The 17,377-nt window shown below is 49.5% G+C and overlaps 3 protein-coding genes across 3 annotated transcripts; all 3 read right to left on the bottom strand.

The window, feature by feature from the left end:
* Window positions 1–514: 514 nt before the first annotated feature.
* On the bottom strand, window positions 515–3,906 carry DEU56DRAFT_262588 (CHAT domain-containing protein). Its single transcript, XM_041345354.1, has 2 exons — window positions 3,723–3,906; window positions 515–3,666 (listed from the first exon to the last, which is right to left on the bottom strand). The coding sequence occupies exons 1-2, from the start codon at window positions 3,771–3,773 to the stop codon at window positions 697–699; spliced, it is 3,021 nt and encodes a 1,006-aa protein (XP_041210191.1). The 5' UTR covers window positions 3,774–3,906; the 3' UTR covers window positions 515–696.
* A 4,621-nt stretch (window positions 3,907–8,527) lies between these two features.
* On the bottom strand, window positions 8,528–12,500 carry DEU56DRAFT_754766 (CHAT domain-containing protein; the record flags this gene model as incomplete). Its single annotated transcript, XM_041349849.1, has 6 exons — window positions 8,528–8,664; window positions 8,899–11,857; window positions 11,914–12,011; window positions 12,059–12,164; window positions 12,262–12,404; window positions 12,461–12,500. The coding sequence occupies 6 exons, from the start codon at window positions 12,498–12,500 to the stop codon at window positions 8,528–8,530; spliced, it is 3,483 nt and encodes a 1,160-aa protein (XP_041210192.1).
* A 758-nt stretch (window positions 12,501–13,258) lies between these two features.
* Window positions 13,259–16,808, bottom strand: DEU56DRAFT_794378 (uncharacterized protein). The gene is made up of 8 exons (XM_041352796.1): window positions 16,689–16,808; window positions 16,473–16,637; window positions 16,115–16,419; window positions 15,857–16,061; window positions 14,772–15,672; window positions 14,595–14,722; window positions 14,356–14,543; window positions 13,259–14,304 (listed from the first exon to the last, which is right to left on the bottom strand). Coding segments are annotated over exons 1-8 (2,661 nt in total). The 5' UTR covers window positions 16,691–16,808; the 3' UTR covers window positions 13,259–13,537.
* Between the last annotated feature and the right edge of the window lie 569 nt (window positions 16,809–17,377).

The raw sequence follows: 17,377 nt of genomic DNA on the forward strand, positions 1-17,377 counted from the left end.
TCGTGCTTATCGTGTCTCCCAAGCTAATCCTACAGTGTGCAGAGCCATACCCACTACCTCGAATCTGTCCAGCAGCAACATTGACAGTCATCCCCACATCCAGCTGTAATTTTTGCATGCGAAACGACCGCGAGATGTGCCAGAAAGCCTGACGGTGGTGATAGGCACCAGTGAATGCGCCCGTTGCTCAGAATAATGACGACTTTGTCATAACGTTGACAAGAGGTAGGCTTGAGGATAGATGAGTTTAGGAGGAGTATCGAGCCGTACAAGTGATCGGCATTCAATTTATGAGTGTATCACAATAGCAAATGAATATAATCCCTGATCGACGAAGTCACAGTACGACTTCGATGGGTGCACTGCGCATGTCCGATTACATTGGTGGTGGTTAGTTGAGGTTGCATGGCGCAGAAGGATTTGAAAGCCTGAAGCTTGAAGAACAATGTCACTGGAAGGTGGGAGTCGGCCTGAGTAGGCTCGTACTATGTGTTCAAGCAGAAGACGAAGCTGCAAACGATTGGAGTACACAAGAACTTAGGGGAAGATATAAGGGGACGATAACACGAGAAGATACGAGAACGAGACAAAAGGAATGCAGGAATATCACGGTCGTGACTATGAACGACAGGACGAATGGGAATGCAACATTAAAAACCCATGAAACCGCACCATATGAAGACAATACAACAGGACCTACACACCGATATGAATGAAAACAATTCTCTGCTCGAGCGGCACTTTCTTCATCACGGCACGCTTAGCATGGTTGAGTGCCCGCGCCGCCTTCGTGCAGTCCATGACACCCCCATCCTTCGAACCCTCAAACAAAGTCGTGTAGAAAGCTTCGACAACGTGTTTTGCGACAGCATCGTCGACCTCCCATAGCGTGCCAACGACACTCTTGAATCCTGAAAATTGGATACCAGCTGCGAGATGGATGACTTCGTCAGGCGTCTCCTCATCGCCGGCAGCGGTATGACACGCCGACAAGAACGCGAACTCGGCGTACGGAATGTCTTTCTCCATGATATCAAGCAACGTGAGAGGTTTGTCTCTCATGACAAAATGAGAATTGTAAGGCTGGTCGTGGTCTTGCTTGCCATGACATGCAAGGTGCACCCATGAATTCTGTTCCAAAGCTTCGAGTGCACCTGCTCGCGTGGCTGAGTCGCCAGAAATAGTGGTACACATGGCCGTCGCAGGGACGAGCTTCCGGACGAGCTCGAGCTCACTGTCAACAGCCAGAAGTTCCTTGCCATTCCCTGAACCAGGTTGACCCTGTCCGATCGCCACGAAGGACGGATTTGCACATTTCTTCATCATCTGTCTAGATCTGATCAGAGCCGAAAGTGTAGGCGTGTACGAGCAGATGTAGAGATCTTCCAGGCATGGCTCCCTCCCAGAGCGATCTGCCTTCGTTTTAAAGGGGTGAGCTGCGTGGAGAGGAATAGATGTGAAAGCTGCAGTTGGACATAGCCAGATACGAGACCGGCGCTTTAATTCGAGAATGTGCTCGAGTACATTGACGATAGGTAGCATGATATCATCCCATACTACCCGTAAGAGTACTATGAGGTCGGTCCTCGACTCTGTCAGGCCCATCTGAGATGCTTGCCGTATTGCCCAGGCAAAGCGACCCTTGAGATTCTCCAGATCTGCGAGAGTGATCGTCGGCAAGGGAACATGTTGGGGCTCTCCTGACGTCGGGACAATGATGGCGCTGCATGAGTATTGACTTGCAATGAGGATGATGACTGGGCCATAACGTGCTGCCACTTGCAACTCTGCATACGATGGCGGGAGCAGGAATCGCGAGAAAGCTTGAACATTACGGATTTCAGCTACCACAGCGTCCCATTGATTCGTCAGTTTCCTGTACTTGATTGCTGCGCGATCCGCTGCAGCTCGGTCTGTGCTGCCTGCGGATCCTTGAGCGTCAGACAGACGCTTGCTGAGCTCTGAAAACTTCTGAGCTAGGTTGGGATTTGTGAACTCGAGGTCTTCGAGCGGACTCCTCAGGCGAGAGGCCAGCGACCATTGCTGGCCACGGCCCTGCTCCACGAGTTCGACCGCTCGTTGCAGATCATTAGAACGAACGGCACATGATGCTGCATCTACTGGCAGTGACTGTACACCGTGAAAAGCGGTTGCAGCTTCGCGCCGTGAGATAATCGACGATCGCGTCATCACATGGTTGTCGAAAAGCTCCAAGCATATCTGGTACGCTTCGAGGGCAGAGTCATGATGATGATTCTCAGCATGATCAACCCAGTTCAAGGCGGTTTGAATACGTCGTGGAAATCCTTGAGTAGGATGTCCTGATGCCAGTCTGAAGTTCTCCACTGCAAGCGACAAATCGACAGGGTTGTCGCGCACTCGGTAACGAGACAAATAGGCCTTCTGCAGCCGCATATAGCTGAAGTATCTATCTGGGTGAAATGAAGGCAATGCCAACAATGATTCTTCACAGAGATCAATCGCCTCCTTGACATCTTCATCCTTCCGAGTTCGCGTGAAACGATCGCAGAGCGCCGAGCTCAAATTGTGAAGAGTTATATGGCGTTCGGGATCATCATGCCCATTTAGCCGAAGGGATTCACGATACAGATCAATGGCCTCGTTAAGATCCTTGGCAGATTCCTCGCTGACATGTGATTTTTCAAATCTGGTTTGAAGCGCGAGGGCAAGGTTGTTAAGCATGGTGTCACGACTTGAATTCCCAGATGGGCGCAACGTCAATGCCTCGCGATGGAGGCTGATAGCTCGTGTGATGTCATCAATGTCATCCCGTTGGTTGAAACGGCTGCGGAGGGCAAGCCCTAGGTTGTCCAATGAGAAACCACGAGATTCGTGCCCAACAGGGCACAGGCGCAGTGCTTCTTCGTACAAGGTGATGGCCTCATCGAGGTCATCAAATTTGCCTTGGTGATCAAAGCGGGAGTCGAGTGAGAATGCCAAGTTATTCAGGTAGGTATTACGCCTGGAATGTTCCTCGGGGCACAGAGAAACAGCTTCACGACCAAGTTGTATGCTCTCTTCTAGATCATCAATGCTGCCATGCTGGTAAAAGCGTACCCAAACGGAGTGTGCAAGATTGTCGAGGGCGTCGGGACGGTGTTGATGGCCCGGAGGACAGAGTTCGAGCACGTTTCGTCGAAGGTGGATGCCTTCATTAGACGCTTCAATCGGAAGTGTGTTGCATTGCAGGATCACATAATCGACCTCGCTGTCTATGCCAATGCTACGAAGGTAGGTGCCCTCTGGACAGAGGGGCAGTAGCTTGCAGCACAGCTGCGCCGATTCGTGAATGCAGACGGCGGTGTCCTCCCTGTCGTGGCACCAGTTCAATGCTAGAATGAGACAATATAGAGATAATGCACGGTCGGGGTGGCCCTGCGGACGCAATGCAAGGACTTCGCGGAAGAGGGAAGTGATGTTGTCAATGTCTTGTAGGTCCTGTCGAATATAACCTCGAAGGCGGGCCCACGCAAGGTTCGTGAGAGCTGCTGCGTGGTCAGGATGGCCGACCGGACAGCAGGCCAGAACCAACTGAAACTGCTTCACAGCATTGTTCAGGTGAGAGACCCCCTTGCGTGTCATGTATATGGCGAATCGTGCGTGGCCCGCATCCGTGTCTCGGGCAATCTCGCAGTCTACGAGGACCTACAGTTGATATTCCGTGAGTAAAAGCTAACAGGATAGAGTCTGGGATCACTCGCATCAAACAGAGAACCGTCCAGGTTGTCGAAAGTATGTACAACAGCAACCATCAGCGTGAGGGAAGGGCGAACACCACAAACAGGTGGAAAGGACAGTTCTACAAGATGTTAGTGCATGTACATGAATGAGGAGCGAATCACCATGATCAAGCAACTCATCCCCCGATGTTTCGAGTTTTCCGATGACTTCGCCATTGCCTAGCATTCGATCGAGCTCATAGGACACCCTGATCTGGATTGATAATGCAGATGACACCTGTGATGATCTGTAAACCGAAGATCAGTTCTCGAACCACATCCGACAGTTTCCATGTATTTTACAGGGTTACAGTATCACCCCACGCTACAGATTTGTCGGATGATAAGACTCCGATGGCTGATTTCCAGCGTCTCTTCGAGTGGACATCGATGGTTACGTAAATGCCAGCGGGAATGCGGTCAGACGGAATTTTGATATTTTTTGCGCTGATAACTGTAGATAGAGTGTGAGGATCAATAAAGAAACGAAGGTGATACAGAGTGACCCACCTTCAAGTCTGATAGACTGGCTCTCTAAGGCACCGGACATGATGGTGGGATGCAGTAATGAGGATGGGCTGAGTGATAGGCGGAACGAGTGGAAGGAGAAGACGGGGTAGGGATATGGGGAGTTCAGCTGAAAGGGAGAGGAGAAGAGGTTGAGGACTTTTCCATGCTGTCGAGGGCTGTGCGGCACAATAGACGCCGGGATGATTTAAATTAGACTAAGAGCTCAGATGAAAAGACGACCAGCAAGGGTTAGCGGGAGAACCTGCCATCGACAAAAGTGGCACGGCAAGGTTATGTGAGACTGGGAGCATCCTGTGAATCGTGATGCTTCAGCTACTCCTGCACTGAGTCGTGCAAGTAATCCAGCACATTAGGGTAACAAGTAGAATCGAGTGTGTTTCGTAATGTAATAATATTGCAAAGAGTTCGCTGAAAACGACGCGCACCAATTGCATATTGATCATAAAGTACTTCCGATTGAACTGACCTAGTGCCGAGGAGACGGTTTGCGAGAGCATCCAGGTCGAATTCAGATGAGATAGCTACACTTTGCAGTGGACGATACAACAAGTGAAAGCGTGATAGCAACCAGCCCGAACAGTAGTCAGAACATATGAGCAACTTGAGATCTAGGAAGTCTTTACGATACATGGAACGAGGACGCAAACATGAATTTCCAAGTTGAAGCAGCACAGCCACCCATTATCCTTCTCCGTGTTTGATCAGGCTGTCGAACGTTGCAGACTTCCCCGACGTCACAACTAATCACTTGTACGCAACTCCTCATATATGTAGAGCATGAGGCCACTAGTACTCACTGTGCAGCTTTGTGAATTGTGAGTCCATTAGTCTGGATGCATCCATATACTCACACCATCACACATTTATGATCGCAGTCTCGAGACTCTTCCTGTTCTCCCCAGAAATAGACGTCCTTGACGAGGACGCCCAATGTACCTTCCAATCAAGTGTCGTCTATCACGCCAGAACCTCTTTCCTCTCAGCTCCTACTCTTCGATCTCGTTCCCACTCGCTTGCTGTTGCTCTGCGTTCGTTTATTTCTTCATCCCGATTGTTCTTGTGCCACATTCTTTCACGCCTCACGTCCCGCATATCCTTGGATGCACCATCTCCGCCGTTCTCTCGTCTTCACCACCCTTGTGTAAATATGTATGTCACAATTATATGTGGTACTGTGCATCATACACAGTGAATTACACATTTCGTCCCACCAAGTTTGCCCATATTTCTGCCCACTTGTGCTAGATGCAACAGGAACCGGAATGATTATTATGTTCATTCAGTGCCTCAATCTGCTGTGAGGAAGCATACATGAATATAGACATAATCTACTCCATTCCATACGCGCAATCAAATCTCTGATGGAGTGAGCATCAGTCAGTTCTTGAGCAAGTCGTTCGCACGGACAACCTTGAACTCAGACCAGATGCTGGGTGGGTATAGAATAAAGAGCAAAGTATAGTACACTTGGTATCGTTGCATCTCAGGAATGGACCAAGCGATAGAATACAATCATCGTTAATAAAGTCTGCAAGTATTAATATCAGTAAGTGCGAAGGACGGAAAAGGCGAGACAGCAAAAAACTCACTCATCTCGGCAATTTTGCCAATGTTCTCCATCTGCCATACAGCGGCTCAAATCAAGCTCTGCATCTCCTCTAGAGATGCGGTCACAGGGCTATGAAACGGGTGTCAAGAAGCGTGTGGTATCCAAAATAACAGTCGACGGTTGGGTCCTACGTTCATCCATCACAATTCAGGAGAAGGGAGCTGCGGTCGTCATGGAATGCTCCCTCCGTTAAGTCAGCAGTGCATGGGTAGAGTTGGACGAAATGTGAATGAAGGCATTGGTCCAAGGGTTTGCTTGTTACGGTAGTGGTGGCCTCCAAGGGGTGCATGGTGCAACAGAAACTGCGCCGCCGAGTGAATTGATCAGGTCGAGTGACTCGATCCAGAAGAGCAGCCGCTCGTGGTCGAAAATCAATTTGACTTCCTTGGCAAGCTCCCAGTCGAAGGCTGTTGCTTGTACGTGCGCAACCCAAAATTGAGAAGAATAAGACAGGTGTCTGGGAATGCACCTTTCAACTCGCAGCTCGAAATCTTCACTATTGGGGAAGATACGAAAACTTTTCGAATCACAGATATTGAAGCGAACACCACGTTTCATCATTGAAAGTAACGCAAATGTGAGGTCGCGCTGTTTCTTCGAAGAAAAACTCTTCATTGTGTGATTGATCCGTCAAGAAATCGAGGAAGGATGTGTGAAGCCTTGGGTCGGATGGGTGTAGATGGGTCAGTGATGCCGCTCAGGAGGGATCCCACGTGTCCCACCACCATGTCCACTTTGCAATGCTCACTTTCGTCTGGAAAACCACTCCGCATGGTGTTCAGGGAATCCAGAGGGAGAGGTCAGCTGTACCAAGAATGTTCAGGTGTCGGGACATGCAGCTTGCCGGAATATCCCGGCAACATCACGTCCAGCTGAGGGGTAGCTAGGGTAACAGGTAAAAAGAAGCACAGACACCCATTACCGGTTGGTTGGACAACACTTTGACAACTGCGCCTTCGCCGAATTTGATGATTAACATGGAGAGAAAGCGAGTAGGCTCACTGGTATCAGGATAGTGTCAGCATCCTGTCTCACATATTTTTTGTCGATCCTGTCTGCCCTGCTATACCTCATCTCAAGTTGCATCTCCACTATATCCCGAACGCCGTTACCGTTTGATATTGCCCTTTTCCCAGAAGAATCCCCATTTTCACGTTCGACACCACTGATCAGGACTCCTCCAAGGCAACTGGAGCCTGCACTTCGGCCACCAGACACGACGTAGGTGTGCATGTGTTCCAGTGCGTTGTAGTGTTGTCGTCTTCGCATTCAACTGCTCCACTTCGACACAGCATCCTACATCGATCCCTGCTAACTCGTCTTCTCATTATGTTGTCCAGTTCAACCTGAAGCGGCTTGCGACCCGATCATTCTCATGATCGAATCGACGTTGATCGTTGAACGAGTCTGGAGCGTTACAGGCAGTTTCGAAAAGATCCGCTAGCAGTCGATGCCCGAGTCAACTTGCGTATGCCGAGGGCGTGAGAAGGTCATACTTCGAGACGAATTAAGTACTGGCGTCTCGCAGGTGAGTATTTCTTCCTACTCTATCAGGCTCTGTTATGAGCGCACCCAGGAGCTGATGTATGAACCACGTTGGAAGCATACCTTGTTCAAGCTAGATCGATCTCCTATGCACATTCCTGCTTGTTATCCCTTCATCTATATTTTTGCACCATGGAGGTGGACTGGGCCTGCAGTTGGGTCGAACATTTGCAGTACACTTGGACGTCACTAATTTATTTACAGAATCGAAAGACTGCATGTGGCGCGCATCACACAATTGAAGCTCCATCCTAAGTTGCGCATACATATGTCACTATCCTGTCGCTGGCGGAAATGCTATCAGCAATGCAATAGATTTCCAAACACTATGGGACGTTCTTCTGATTTGGTATGTACGCCAACTCAGACACAACCTGATCAATTACTAACTTCCCATAGAATCTGAAATTCAAGGGCACCGAATCCCCTTCTATCTGGTACACCGACTTGTATAGAGATCGTTATCTCATGGTAAATGAATTTACATCTTTTCTTGGATTCTGGGGGACCATCAACTAACAATTTGTGATGTTCATGGTGATCACCGCATAACAATTCATCAGTGGGTGCTCTCACGAACCGACAGCAGACCCCACCCTCACTCTGTCATTTTCAACAGACAAATCCTGGGACAGACTTGAATTCGGGCTCGAGACTATGTAAAGACTACATCATGAATCCGACTTGCGCTCAACGTTCTTTGTGTATGTATCTGACATCTGTACAAATAAATTTCTGAAATTTTGACAAAGCGCGAGGGTAAGTTTTATCAGTGACTCAGAACGGGAAGAGAGAGAGAAACTAATATCACTGCATCTTCTTAGTAAAACTGACGTTGAGCTGCAATCATGAGGAGGGGTTATAAAGAGCGTGTTTGAAGCTAGATGAGAAGCAAATGAAATAAAATTTCCGCGCGTTGGTTGAGATGCTGGTGCTGTCCTTCTATCCTGGGGGAGAGATGGAACATTCAACTCGAACCATCTTTCTCGGTCCACTCCTGCAATGACATCACTATCGCTACATCCCACAGCCGGACAGTTATATCGTCACCAGTCATGATGTGGGTGCCATATGGCAAGAATGAGGGCCCGATCAGTGTGTCTTAGGCTGCGCGGGTGATTTGTTGCTTCCAACTCGATGTTTGATTACGCTGGCGATGATTAGTCAAGGCTGCATGGCACAGAAGGCCTTGAAGGCCTGAAGCTTGAAGAATAGTGTGACTTGAAGGTGCAAGTCGACCTACGTCAACTCGTACGACATACTCAAGCAGAAGACGAGGCTGCAAACGATTAGAGTACACAATAACTCGAGTGAGGTTACTTGGGGACAATAACATGAGAGGATATGAAAGCGTGATAACAGGAGCGTAAGAGTAATACGGTCGTGACTCTAAACAACAGGACGAAAGAGAATGCAATATAAAAAACCCATAAAACCGTACCAATCGAAAGCAATACAGTAGGAACTACATACCAATGTGAACGAAAACGATTCTCTGCTCGAGCGGCACCTTCGTCTTCACGGAGTTTCTAGCATAGTTGACTGCATGCGCCGCCTTCGTGCAGTCCATGACACCATCCTCCATATCCTCGAACATCTTCTCATAGAAAGCTTCCACAAAGTGTTTTGCGAGCGCGTCATTGACCCCCCACAGTGTCCCCACAACGCTCTTGAAACCAGAAAACTGGAGTCCAGCTGCGAGGTGGACGGCTTCATCAGGCGTCTCCTCATCGCCGACGGCGGTATGACACGCCGACAAGAACGCGAATTCGGCTTGCGGAATACTGTTCTCCATGATGTCGAGTAGCGTAAGAGGTTTGTCTCTCATGGTGAAACTTGAATTATAAGGCTGCTCAAGGTCTTGCTTCCCGTGACAAGCGAGATGCACCCAGGTGTTATGTCGCAAAGTGTCGAGTGCACTTGCTTGAGTGGCTTCGTCTTTTGAAAGATTAGTGAACTTGACGTTGGGAGGAATGAGTTTTTGGACAAGCTTAAGTTCGCTGTTGACAGCGGGGAGCACACTGCCTTGCCCTGCGCCCGGTTCTCCTTGTCCGATCGCTGCGAAGGTCTGAGTGACGCAAGTCTCCATCTTCTGTCGAGACCTGATCAGAGCCGAAAGCGTTGGCGTATAAGAACAGATGAATATGTCCTCCAGGCATGCCTCTGGCCCTGAGCGGTCTGCCTTCGACCGAAAGGGGTTAGCTGCATGTAGAGGAATGGACGTGAAGGCTGCCGTCGGACAAAGCCATATTCGAGACTGACGCTGCAATTTCAGGTCATCCTGGAGGACGTTTACGATGGGTAGCATGATCTCGTCCCATACTATCCGCAAGCGTCTTCGCAACCTCTCCCTCGGCGCCCTTGGGTGCATACAAGCCGTGTGCCTGATTGCCGTAGCAAAATCGTCCTTGAGCTGCTCCAGATCTGCGAGAGTGATGCGTGGGAAGGCAACGTGGTGGGGTTCCCCTGACGTCGGGACAATGATGGCGCTGCATGAGTATTGACTTGCAATGAGGATGATGACTGGGCCATAACGTGCGGCCACTTGCAACTCTGCAAACGATGGCGGGAGCAGAAATCGTGAGAATGCTTGAAGATCCCGTATTTCAGCTACCGCAGCGTCCCACTCCTTTGTCAGTTTCCTGTACTTTATTGCTGCGCGATCAGCAGCAGCTCGGTCTGTACTAATTGCGGAACCTTGAGCGTCAGAAAGATGCTTGCTGAGCTCTGAGAACTTGTGAGCTAGGATTGGATTCGTGGACTCGAGGTCTTCGAGTGGACTCCTTAGGCGAGAGGCCAGCGACCATTGCTGGCCACGGCCCTGCTCCACGAGTTCGACCGCTCGTTGCGGATCATTATAACGAACGGCACATGATGCTGCATCTACTGGCAGTGACTGTACACCGTAAAAAGCGGTTGCAGCTTCGCGCCGTGAGATAATGGACGACCGCGTCATCACGTGGTTGTCGAAAAGCTCCAAGCATATCTGGTACGCTTCGAGGGCAGAGTCATGTTGATGACTCTCAGCTGCATCAACCCAGTTCAAGGCAGTTTGAATGCGTCGTGGAAATCCTTGAGTAGGATGTCTTGATGCCAGTCTGAAGTTCTCCACTGCAAGCGACAAATCGACAGGGTTGTTGTGCACTTGGTAACGAGACAAATAGGCCCCCTTCAGCCACACATAGCTGAAGTATCTAGTCGGGTGCAATGAAGGCAATACCAACAATGATTCTTCACAGAGATCAATTGCCTCCTTGACATCTTCATTCTTCCGAGTTCGCGTGAAACGATCGCAGAGCGCCGAGCTCAAATTTCGAAGAGTTCTATGGCGCTCGGGATGATCATGCCCCTTTAGCTGAAGGGATTCACGGTGCAAATCAACAGCCTCGTTAGGATCATCGGCAGATTCCTCGCTGACATGTGAATTTTGAAATCTGGTTTGAAGCGCGAGGGCAAGGTTGCCAAGCGTGGTGTCACGACGTGGATTCCCAGATGGGCGAAACGTCAATGCCTCGCGATGGAGGCTGATAGCTCGGGTGATGTCATCAATGTCATCGCGTTCGATGAAACGGCTGCGGAGGGCGCTCCCTAGATTGTCCAATAAGAAACCACGACATTTGTGCCCAACAGGGCACAGGCGCAGCGCTTCTTCGTACAAGGTGATGGCCTCATTGAGGTCATGAAATTTGCCTTGGTGATCAAAGCGGGACTCGAGTGAGAATGCCAAGTTATTCAGGTAGGCATCACGCCTGGAATGTCCCTCGGGGCACAGAGAAACAGCTTCACGACCAAGTTGTATGCTCTCTTCTAGATCATCAATGCTGCCATGCTGGTCAAAGCGTACCCAAACGGCATATGCAAGCCTGTCGAGGGCGCGGGGACGGTGTTGATGACCCAGAGGACAGAGTTCGAGCACGTTTCGTCGAAGGCGGATGCCTTCATTAGATGCTTTAATTGGAAGATCATTGCATTGCGTGATCACATAATCGACCTCGTTGTCTACGCCAATGCTACGAAAATGGGTGCCCTCTGGACAGAGGGGCAGTAGCTTGCAGCACAGCTGCACGGATTCGTGAATGTAGTCGGCAGTGCGCTCCCTGCTGTAGCGCCAGGTCAATGCTTCAATGAGACCGTATAGGGATAATGCGCAATCGGGGTGGCCCTGCGGACGCAATGCAAGGGCTTCGCGCAAGAGGGAAGTGATGTTGTCGATGTCTTGGCGGTCCTGTCGAATATAACCTCGAAGGCGGGCCCACGCAAGGTTCGTGAGAGCTGCTGCGTGGTCAGGATGGCCGACCGGACAGCAGGCCAGAACCAACTGAAACTGCTTTACAGCATTGTTCAGGTGAGAGACCCCCTTGCGTGTCATGTGTATGGCGAATCGTGCGTGGCCCGCATCCGTGTCTCGAGCAATCTCGCAGTCTACGAGGACCTACAGTTGGTGTTCCGTGAGAAAAACCTGACAGGATAGAGTCTGGGATCACTCACATCAAACAGTGCACCGTCCAGGTTGTCCAAAGCATGTACAACAGCAACCTTCAGCGTGAGGGAAGGGCGAACACCACAAACAGGTGGAAAGGACAGTTCTACGAGATGTTAGTGTATGTACATGAATGAGGAGCGAATCACTCACCAAAAGGCTCATCTCCATGATCAAGCAACTCATCCCCCGATGTTTCGAGTTTTCTGATGACTTCGCCATTGCCTAGCATTCGATCGAGCTCATAGGACACCCTGATCTGAATTGATAATGCAGATGACACCTGTGATGACCTGTAAACCGAAGATCAGTTCTCGAACCACATCCGACAGTTTCCATGTATTTTACAGGGTTACAGTATCACCCCACGCTACAGATTTGTCGGATGATAAGACTCCGATGGCTGATTTCCAGCGTCTCCTCGAATGGACATCGATAGTTACGTAAATGCCAGCGGGAATGCGGTCAGAAGGAATTTTGATATTTTTTGCCCTGATAACTGTAGATAGAGTGTGAGGATCAAAAAAGAAACGAAGGTGATACAAAGTGACCCACCTTCAAGTCTGATAGACTGGCTTTCTAAGGTACGGGACATGATGGTGGGATGCAGTAAAACGATGAGGATTGAGGATGGGCTGAGTGATGGGCGGAACGAGTGGAAGGAGGAGACGGGGTAGGGATATGGGGAGGCGGATGGAGTTCAGCTGAAAGGGAGAGGAGAAGAGGTTGAGGACTTTTCCATGCTGTCGAGGGCTGTTCCGGCACAATAGACGCTGGGATGATTTAAATTAGACTAAGCGCTAAGATGAAAAGACGAACAGGTAGCGTTAGCGGGAGAACCTGCCATCAACAAAAGTGGCACGGCAAGGTTATGTGAGACTCGGAGCATCCTGTGATACTCTTCAGCTACTCCTGCACGAAGTTGTACAACTCATCTAGCACACTAGGGTAACAAGTAGAATCGAGTGTGTTTCACAATGTAATAATATTGCAAAGAGTTCGCTGAAAACGATGCGCATCAATTGTATATCATAAAGTACTTCCGATTGAACTGACCTAGTACCGAGGAGACAGTTTGCGTGAGCATGACAGGTCGAATTCAGATGAGATAGCTACACTTTGCAGTGGACGATACAACAAGTGGAAGCGTGATAGCAACCATCTCGAACAATAGTCAGACATATGAGCAACTTGAGATTGACTTGAGATCTAGGAAGTCTTTACGATACATGGAACGAAGACGCAAACATGAATTCCCAAGTCAAAGCAGCACAGCCACCCATCATGTCTCGCGATTACCGCTTCACCACTTCTCCGATATCATAATTTGGACAGATTCACAGTCACTGAATGCATGTCTCAAGAACTCATGAATTACAGAACGACTATCCATAAATTGGCGTGTATAACAGGATTATGTATTGGACAAGGGGTATACTGAACCTACAACGGTTGACGTGATTGAACGGGCAAATGAAGAATCAGATAAGACCAGATGAGACAACATGAATATTCATCGTATAGTCAAGTGTAAAATGCAATGTGCGGCACAAGAAGCTGGAAGAAAGAAAGATACCATATTCCAACAGCAAGAAAAAAAGGGAAACAACCTCAGTGACTCCAGATCATCTCTCAGAACTTTTCAAGGTCGACAGGGGGACCTGTCACGTCCACCTTCCCGTGCTCATCCATCTTCGCGTTCTGAGTTGTTGCCTTAACGCCTGACTCCTTATTCGTCTGAACCTCCTCACGGCCCAAACCGAGCGAATCGTCGGGGATCCACACAATGCGTTGTGGGTGGGACGCAGCCGGTTGTGCAAACCCATAATCCGCCGTGCCGTCTGGCCTGCGCGCATAGAACACATCATCATAGTCACTTTGCGAAGCATGCTCGGCGCCCGACTCGGTGGAGGACGAGGCGCGAGGCTTGTCAGCCGACGAAGGTCCCTCCTCGATCTCCTCCTTGGCCGTCTCTTTACGCTGAGAGCCCGACACGCCATTGTCCCGTTCATCCAGAGAAGGCTCTGGATGCCTGAATGTCTTGTGCGCAAGACTGAGTGGAAGGGCCCTGGTGAGCGGACCAAAGGAGCTGTTGATGATGGCGTGGTAGCCGGCGGTGAGAACGATCAATACAACCATGAGCGCGCCCTCTGCAATTGCGCCTGGCTTCCCGTTCGAATCCGTTGTGAGGAAGAACAAGGCACAAAGACAGATCTGTTGAACATACATCCCAACGAACACGTGTTGAATCGCCTTTGGGAAGAACAAGCCTCCTGTATCAGCCGAAGGCGGCTGCGTGTACTTGAATAGAAACAGGTACTTGTAGAGGAGATAGAAAAGGATAAATGTAAAGCATGCAAGGCCATTGATCACGGGCGAGATAATGGAGTAAGCAAACGCTGAGATAAAATGTTAATATGTTTGATGTGAACTGTAATGAGCAGACGTACTGATGACGACGAGCAGAGTGATGGACGGGAATAACGTGCCCCAAGCGACAGTTGACTGTGCATACTTGATGTTATAAACAGAGCGTGGCGTGCTGCCTAGAATATACAGCTTGACGTAGTACAGGATGAGCGCAACGACATTCAAAAATCCTCCCGCTACGCCAGATAATCCCTGAAGAAGAATGTATCTGGGGATCTTAATCAGCAGCCGCCCCGGCGAGCTCGTAAGAATTACTCACGTCAGGAAGAAAGTCGACGCTTCGGGCAAATATTGAGCCAGGAGACTCGGGATCGAACTGGGGTTTTCAAGGAGTGATGGAAGAGCCGCAACGATGCCCGAACTCAAAGTGACGATTAAGAACGAGTGCTAGGTACCGTGAGCGAAATCGCCCGTTCATGAGCAATGAGATACTCACGATTACTTGGAAAATGAAGAACCGTGTCATCAAGCTCAACTCGAGACCTGTGCGCGTCGGAATACCCTCGAAACGCCCAAGGAGACGAAGGACAATCGGCAAGAGCATCATAAGGACGGCGAGTAGCACGGGGGGCAGAATGCCCTGTATGATTCCGACGACAGGGGCTGGTAGCGAGCATAACCAAGCGAGCCACGATTCGCGAACGCAAAGGCCTTTGATATTGGAAATGATACCGACAAAGGCAACGGGAATAGACCAAAAGATGATTAGGGCTGCAGTGGCGCTATAGCTGATCACCACTCGAATGCGCTTTTCGTATGGGTTGAGCCCAAGATTACCCCAGATCACATCAGGAGGAGAGACTTCGAGGTATCGGTCGGCCATGCAGTACGGTTCATGGTGAGTTAAGGCGTTAACTGCAAGGTGAGCAGCGATCTGTTGGTTGAAAGTGACGAACGCGGAACTGAGTGGTGGATAAGTCTGTTTGGCGCGGTCATTTTTGTCAACTTGTCCATCTCCATTGACATCTTCTGGGAGTGAAAGGCCTTCATCGGCGAGAGCTTGGCGGCCTGTAGTCAACAGTCGTGTAGCAGTAGCAATCTCTTGCCTGCACCAATCAATCGTGTCGACCTTTTCGCCGATGAAGGGGAGCGAGAAAGGCATAAAACCGGCTGGAAGACGGTGCGAAGGCCGCTTATCCTGAGGCACAAGACGCTCCGCCAAAGCCACATTGCGCTCGGGGTCCGCAGAAGGGGACGGATCACCAGCGCTGGTAGCCTTCTTCAGTGCCTTTCGTCGAAGTTTAGCCGCCGTTGAAAGTAGTGATGTCTCCGCGGACTCCAGTTTTCCGCAAGCAGCCAAGCGACGATCGTAGACAGAGGGAAGTTCCTTCAGATCCCTGAGAAGGACAAGTGGTCAAACAAGGTTGTCGTACACATGGTGGGACGTATAGCAGTAAAAACAGACGAGAATCATTGGGCAGGCGCAATTCTCGTAAGAGCCAAAATAAACAGGCACGAAAAACGATAAAGAATAGCAGCCGGCGAGAAAAGAAGAAAAGAAAAAAAGTAAGGGGTACATACCGATTGAGCCAAACCTTTTTCACACCACCAGGAAGGTGGGAATACAACTGGCGAAGTGCGGGCTCAGTAAGAAGTTTAGCAGGAATACCGGTTACAAGAATCGTATTTGCTTGTACAGATTGGGAATGTGCAGGATTGACGAGGTGCAGCTGACGGACTGTGGTGAAGTGTTGCATTTCCCGTCTGATATTCCAGTAAATCCAAACTGATCGTGGAGACGGTCAAATTTACAAGTCTTGTACAAACAAATGGGCTCACAAGTGAAGAGATATGCGAGGATGATGTGGGCGGCATATCTATCTTGGTTATTGCGAGCAACGTTTCCAAAGATGAAACGATCTAGTCCGGTGTTGTTGGCAACTGAGTTATTGACAGAGGTGACCGGCATGAGCACGATCCAGGAAATAAACCAAATAGGTAGAAGAACGCGGATCATCATCCGCAAGAATCGGACAAAAAGATATGCATCTGGTCCGTTGACTTGTTGAACATCACGATAGTCTGTCTTGAACAGGGCGATAGGCCAAGTTAAAAATCCAGCCTCGAAAGGTTTGACACGGTCCCTGAGTGAACAGAACATGAGCGGCCCGGGGCGAATTGGTAGATGAATGCATACTTCTCAACCGGAACTCGTGTGCGCGGCTCATAGATTTGTTTGAAGTATGGACGTAGCACTGTGAATAGGCCTATCTCAATTCCAAAGACTGCAGCATTGAAGACAAGCGCAGTGATGAAGGTAGCTGTCGTAGCAGACGTTGCGGTCTGCTGGTCCACCCCCGACCTAAGAAAAAGTCAGCCACGAGAAATAGACATGTAGATGAAAAGCGCATACATGGCGGTGAGCGAGAAAGAAGTAAGGAGAACAGAAAAAGGAGTGGCAAGGGTGAGGTAAGGTTTGGCTTATAAGAATGTATTATTGTGGTAGTTTACTAGCAATCCGGGAATCCTTCCTTGCCGACTCCTGACCCTAAATTATGTAATCCCATCAATACACGTTCCCAAACTAACGTAAGGCTGACTGCAAGCTCATACTATGTAAGTACTTACTCTGCGCGAATGTTTCTCCCGATATCCAAAGCACCTGGTATTGGCAGTAGTACCACCAACAACTGCATCTTCCCCGTCCAGGGAATCTATATCCCTCTATACAACAGCCATTATCTTTCGTGATACCTGGTTCTAGCCTAGGCACAGCACGCCACGGCCCCATAAGTATAGACTTCGACTGATTGGCCCGGTTTGCGGACATGTGCGGTGCAGGACACGGCACCATCGTCGACCCGGGCTGTCAATTCCGTGTCCACGGGCACACAGTGCAATGGAGGGTACAATGTTTGAAACTTGCACAGGTATGTCGATCATCTTCGTTCAAACTCAGTCCAAAATTTCCACGAGCAACCTAAGTGATCAAAAAATTGTAAGTGGATGTCAGGTCAAGTCAATAAACCTACCTATCGAGAAAACCGCGAGCTAAAGAGAATCAGAGATCACGTCTGCACTCGTACATAAATCATCCCACAC

Source organism: Suillus clintonianus (genome assembly GCF_016758775.1).
Source record: "Suillus clintonianus strain FC179 chromosome Unknown DEU56scaffold_23, whole genome shotgun sequence".
NCBI classification, from domain to species: Eukaryota; Fungi; Basidiomycota; class Agaricomycetes; order Boletales; family Suillaceae; genus Suillus; species Suillus clintonianus.

Bases quoted from the DNA above. Each gene is read 5' to 3' on its own strand.
- DEU56DRAFT_794378 (XM_041352796.1), bottom strand. The intron at 16,420-16,472 runs GTATGCATTCAT...CTGTTCACTCAG, and splicing joins ACACGAGTTCCGGTTGAGAA to GGACCGTGTCAAACCTTTCG. The intron at 14,305-14,355 runs GTACGTCTGCTC...ATTTTATCTCAG, and splicing joins CACTCTGCTCGTCGTCATCA to CGTTTGCTTACTCCATTATC.
- DEU56DRAFT_262588 (XM_041345354.1), bottom strand. From the start codon at position 3,773: ATGGTTGCTGTTGTACATACTTTCGACAACCTGGACGGTTCTCTGTTT. The intron at 3,667-3,722 runs GCGAGTGATCCC...TATCAACTGTAG, and splicing joins TGGACGGTTCTCTGTTTGAT to GTCCTCGTAGACTGCGAGAT.